Here is a 5,000-nt window from a genome sequence, read left to right as displayed (position 1 = left end):
ATTATCATTCAACTACTAAGTATATGAGTAATATATTCAGTACTCAATTGGCACCTGGATTTTTGTTGGTCTCTCTACACTCAACAAACAAGCTACCTAATCCTTTTATGTAACTCTACTTCTAATGTATCCACTTCACACTGGATACATATTTTAGCATACCATTAAAAGAATGCCTAACATAAGAAACTGAAATATCAAATCTTGTAATAATCAACTTAAGTTAAAGTCATCTTTCCACGGAAAGAATGCACACATATACTGTGAGAAAGAAAGAAAATAATAAGACAGAGAGAGAGAGAGAAAAATTACAACTGAAGAGAAACAGTATGGACCACTTCTTTCACATATAAAAATAGCCATACATAAGGGTCCCACATACAACTACTGTGGACTGGCACTTGCTACATAAATGACTCCATCCACTTCCTATCTCTGCCGTCATACTTGTTTCTCAGAAAACCCTCCTTATCATAAGATACATCCTGGCCCTGTTTTTTTTTTTCATCATTTCTTCCTTTCTTCCTTCCTTCTCTTCGTTCCTCCTTTCTTCCTTCTCTTCGTTCCTCCTTTCTTCCTTTCTTCCTTCTCTTTGTTCCTCCTTTCTTCCTTTCTTCCTTCTCTTTGTTTCTCCTTTCTTCCTTCTCTTCGTTCCTCCTTTCTATCCTTCCTACCCTCCTTCCAACCTATAGAGGCCTGCAACTCCCCCCTTTTTACAGGTCGGGAATGGAGTGGTCCATGAACTTTTTCAGTGAGGATGCCATGTGCTTCATCATGTGCTTGTAGACGAAGGACGGCATGATCGTCACTGTGACCACCTGCCCACACTCGTTAATGATGGCCGAGACTTCCTTGTCTTTCAAACCCACCACGTTCTGCCCATTTACCTGCAAGGAGTCAAATTGGATGGTTATGAATGCCATGTGTTTTTAAAACATATACTTGTAAAAATACATGCATTAATATGAAAATTTGCCAGTGTGAGAGACAGAAAAACAGGGAGAGAAGTTGGGAGCAAGAATGTCCTCATTCTCCAAGCAATGACTCACCTCCAAAAGATGGTGGTCGGTGAGAAGCCCATTTCGCGCAGCCGAGGAATCCTTGACAAGGGCAGTGATCTCTCCATCGCGGAACTGGAATCCGATGTGACCTGTGCTGTCCTTGTGTAAAGTCACAGTTCTCTCGAAAGGCCTAGAGTGGGAGGAGCAAAAGAGGAATAACCCAATTAATTAATAAAGGGTAAAGTCTTAAAAACCCATGCACACGCACACGCACACACATATATCATCTCTATTCACTTGTAACAAGTAAAACATTATCTTTTCCTTGCAATTCTTAAATTCCCACCCCCTAAATAAAAGAGGACACCAACCTGTCTCTGATAGCAAGAGCAATACCATTTGTGGGGCACTTCTTCAGCATGTCATGTACTTTGTCCATGGAGTACCCTGCCACGTTTTCATGGTTGATCTGCAAGATCTGGTCGCCAAAGCGCAGTCCTGTAAACAGATCAAAGTAAGAATGTGAAATTGTGTTACTATGTTAACCCACTCACGCCGGCTGACGTGCTGTCATGTTTCTTGGATTTTGGGTCAGACACCAGTGACGCGGTATTAAGTCAAGGCCGAAGCGCGTCGGGTGAGCGAGCAGACAGCCCAGGCTCGCAGGTAGTGCGCACGAGAATCCCGAGGCGTTAGGCTTATGCATTCGAAAACCCCGGCATTCCGACCATTTAGAGCTGGATTAGCCCCGGCGTGAATGGGTTAATAAAGTAGCTTGGAAGAATTGGTATCAATCTGTTTCTTAGTTAAAAATGGCATCCCTTTATTTATGCTTTTGAGAAATAGTTTTGAATTTCCATGATATGACGACAGACTTTGATGTTATCAGTTTTTAAATACTATATGACCTAAATTTTCTTAAAATTGGTTTGACAGAATGCAAAGTTTCAAAGGTCTCTAAGTTTCTCCTGTCTTGCATTTAAGAGGACAAACATTCAAGGACTTCACAGGAAGCATTCTTGCCGAGCATTTTAGTTTGTTGGCTCTAGTTTTTTATTTATTTATCTACTTTAAACTGAAAATGAATAAAATATGCTTTGTTCATTTAATTCACTAGATGATGATAAGAGAAGTTACTGTACACTGGCTCATAGGGGTCAAATGACTTAACAAATAACAAAGTTGTAGCCTAACATATTTGGCTGAATATTTTTATAGGTTTGGGCCTGCCTGCACCTTTATATCATTATCATTGTACACTTGTGATATATCATACTCTAAAGAATGCATCATATAATATGGTGATAATATAAAAATAAAAATAATAGCCATTACAACAATAATAATCATAACAAATATTGTAAAACATCCATAACAATAATAAAACCAAACAACAGGCTAAGTAATTTTCCATCACGGAATCTAACTAAAGTTAATCCTCCTTCTATCAGGTAAGCTTAAAATCCCACACCTTCAAGAAGCCAACTAACTGCTGCACCAAACCCACCTGCGAGAGCTGCCGGCGAGTTCTTCTTCACGAGGCACACGAACACCCCCTTGTTGATTGCCTTGACACGCATGCCTACCTTGCCATCAGTGTCCTTACAGATGGTAATCTGCCGGAAAGAGCGGGGTTATGATCCACGTCCAGATTTCAGATTGAAGTACTTTATAAAGATTACTATGTAATTCCTTCTGAATTTAGATGCAACTAGGAAAAATGAAATAGTGGACAATTTTTTATCTTTAACCTACACAGGACGGGTGGTACAGCATGTGTACCGCACATTCAAAAGCCCAGTGGCCGGGCGGCACAGTATTGTGCCAGCCATTCAATTGATTTAGGCCTAATAATTCGAACGCCCCGGCATTTGGACATTCAAGGCTAGAATTCCCCCGTCGTAGATGGGTTAAAGTATGATTTTGAGAAAATGAACTTAAGTTTACTTTAGAATCAAAAAAGAATATTTACATGGAAAAAACAAAAAAAAAACAGTAGTTTCTATCAGAATGAGGAATTAAATTTTTTATTTTCTCTTAAGTAATAGTTGAGAAAAAAATCAAACTCAAAATTGAAATAAATAAATAAATAAATAAATAATAAAAATCATAATAATATTCCCACATCCTCCTAGAGAAGAATTACACAGGCTGTATATTTTGAGCTATCAGAGGAAAGTAAAATGAAAATTTAATGATAATTTAGATGACGAGGGAGTACAAGAAAATTATGAAAAGCAATGAGAAAAGAAAAAGAAAAGGCATATGAAAAAGTCAAAGGTTTCAGAGAAGATGAGAGAATATAATAAAGAAAATTAGAAAAAACACAAGATAATATATGGTGAAACGAAAGGAGAGGATTAAAGAAAATATAACAGCCAATAAAAGAAAAGCAGAACCTACCTCTCGGATGGAATTAGTGACCTGAGCTCGGTAGAGTCCAGGAGAGGCGCCGGAGATTGGAGCTACCATGCCTGAGGGCACCACAGAGACTGGTCCTGAGGCTGGGGCCACAGCCACAGTTCCCTGCAATCAGAAAGGAAGGGTGAAATAATGATGAGTGTGTGTGTGTGTGTGTGTGCGTGTGCGTTTATTGGTGTGTGTGGGTACTTGAGTCACAGAGTGTCAGTATGAGCAAAAAAGTACCTTTGCATCAATACATATTGAACACCTACAAAACATGAATATCTTACACAGCAAACATTGATCCCTCCCCTCAATAACACAAAACATAAACCCACTCATTCTCCTTGCAAATGACAATTCCACATAACATAAAACTGATCTTTTCACCATATATATATATATATATATATATATATATATATATATATATATATATATATATATATATATATATATATATATATATATATATATTATTCCTTCACAACATAAAGCCAATAACTTTTATCAAAACTGTCAATCCCTCACAACACAAAAGATAATCATTCTCATTCTAAATACCTATTCCTCACAACATACAAACTAATCCCTTTACAATAAACACCTATCACTGATAACATGCATCATCGTTTTCATAAAAAAAACGACCACTCTCACCATAACCACTGCCTTGCCAAGATATCCCTCACCTACACACTCGCAGAGGATTTAAGAGAAACACTGACTCGATCCCAGACTTCAAGGTCTGACCTGGAGAAACTAAATCAATAAACCTTGCTGCTTGACGAGCAAACACTCGCCTCTCACTACCAAACTTTGGCCCTTAGAACTTTCTCAAGAGGCAGAGGATCGCTGTTTCTGCCCAGGCATCTTTGAGGGGTTATTTTTATTGTTATTACCGGTTATTCTTATTATTTCTATTGTTACTGTGATCCTAAACTTGCTATTTACTACTAACAATAAAATATCAAGATGGCCCCGGCATAAGGAGCTATCATGTCTCATGCTAAAACTTACACCAAATAACCAAGTAACTTATTGCTAATACAACCAAAACTACTACCAAAAAGGAGAAGAAAAAATAAAGAGTTGATTACTTACAGGCTGCACTTGGGCGACAGCCAAGTACTCCGGCATGTTTGCAGCAATGACCTCGTCAGTGAACTCCAAGCCCATGTAATCTCCCAGGGATGGGTAAAGATGGGCCAAGCTATTCTGTAGAGGGAAGAAAATAATTTATATAAACACTAATATACAGATTAAGATATAAAGAAAGAAAATCATCAGATCATTATTTAATAACAAAAATAACAAGAGATAACAAAGAGTGCAAACTTTGGAATTATGCTGAAATATATCAAACTGTTCATACTGTGCAGTGTATCTGAATAAAAGTTCTCTCAAGACAATCAAACATAATATCAATTTAAACAAGAGTAAAACTCTGACCCCCATGGCATTTGTACCAAGGTCTAAATCCTTAAGCAAAAAGGGATTTAGATTATAGCTCCAAGTATGCCAGTGATGATGATGAGGGTTTCATTTTGTCTTTTCATTATGATCTTGTTTCTATCATAAAATAAAATATTAATA

General features: G+C 37.6%; 1 protein-coding gene across 4 annotated transcripts in view; it reads right to left on the bottom strand.

Annotated features, from left to right (window-relative positions):
- LOC122265956 (syntenin-1) overlaps positions 1–5,000 on the bottom strand; it is a 12,823-nt gene that overhangs the window by 1,323 nt on the left and 6,500 nt on the right. For all 4 annotated transcript variants that reach the window (XM_043035469.2, XM_043035470.2, XM_043035471.2 and 1 more), the window contains exons 4-9: positions 4,509–4,622; positions 3,405–3,527; positions 2,509–2,617; positions 1,373–1,499; positions 1,050–1,191; positions 1–887 (exon numbers count right to left, since the gene is read on the bottom strand). The exon at positions 1–887 is cut by the window's left edge and continues 1,323 nt beyond it. In XM_043035469.2, the coding sequence (XP_042891403.1) occupies positions 714–887; positions 1,050–1,191; positions 1,373–1,499; positions 2,509–2,617; positions 3,405–3,527; positions 4,509–4,622 (789 nt within the window). In that variant the 3' untranslated portion in view covers positions 1–713. The remainder of the gene's footprint in view (positions 888–1,049; positions 1,192–1,372; positions 1,500–2,508; positions 2,618–3,404; positions 3,528–4,508; positions 4,623–5,000) is intronic.

The sequence above is a fragment of the Penaeus japonicus genome, unplaced genomic scaffold (assembly GCF_977035675.1).
Source record: "Penaeus japonicus unplaced genomic scaffold, GWHDUDI00000001_assembly GWHDUDI00000003, whole genome shotgun sequence".
Lineage (NCBI taxonomy): Eukaryota > Metazoa > Arthropoda > Malacostraca > Decapoda > Penaeidae > Penaeus > Penaeus japonicus.
Note: the sequence above shows the minus strand (reverse complement) of the source record. Positions and strands in the feature narration are given on the sequence as shown.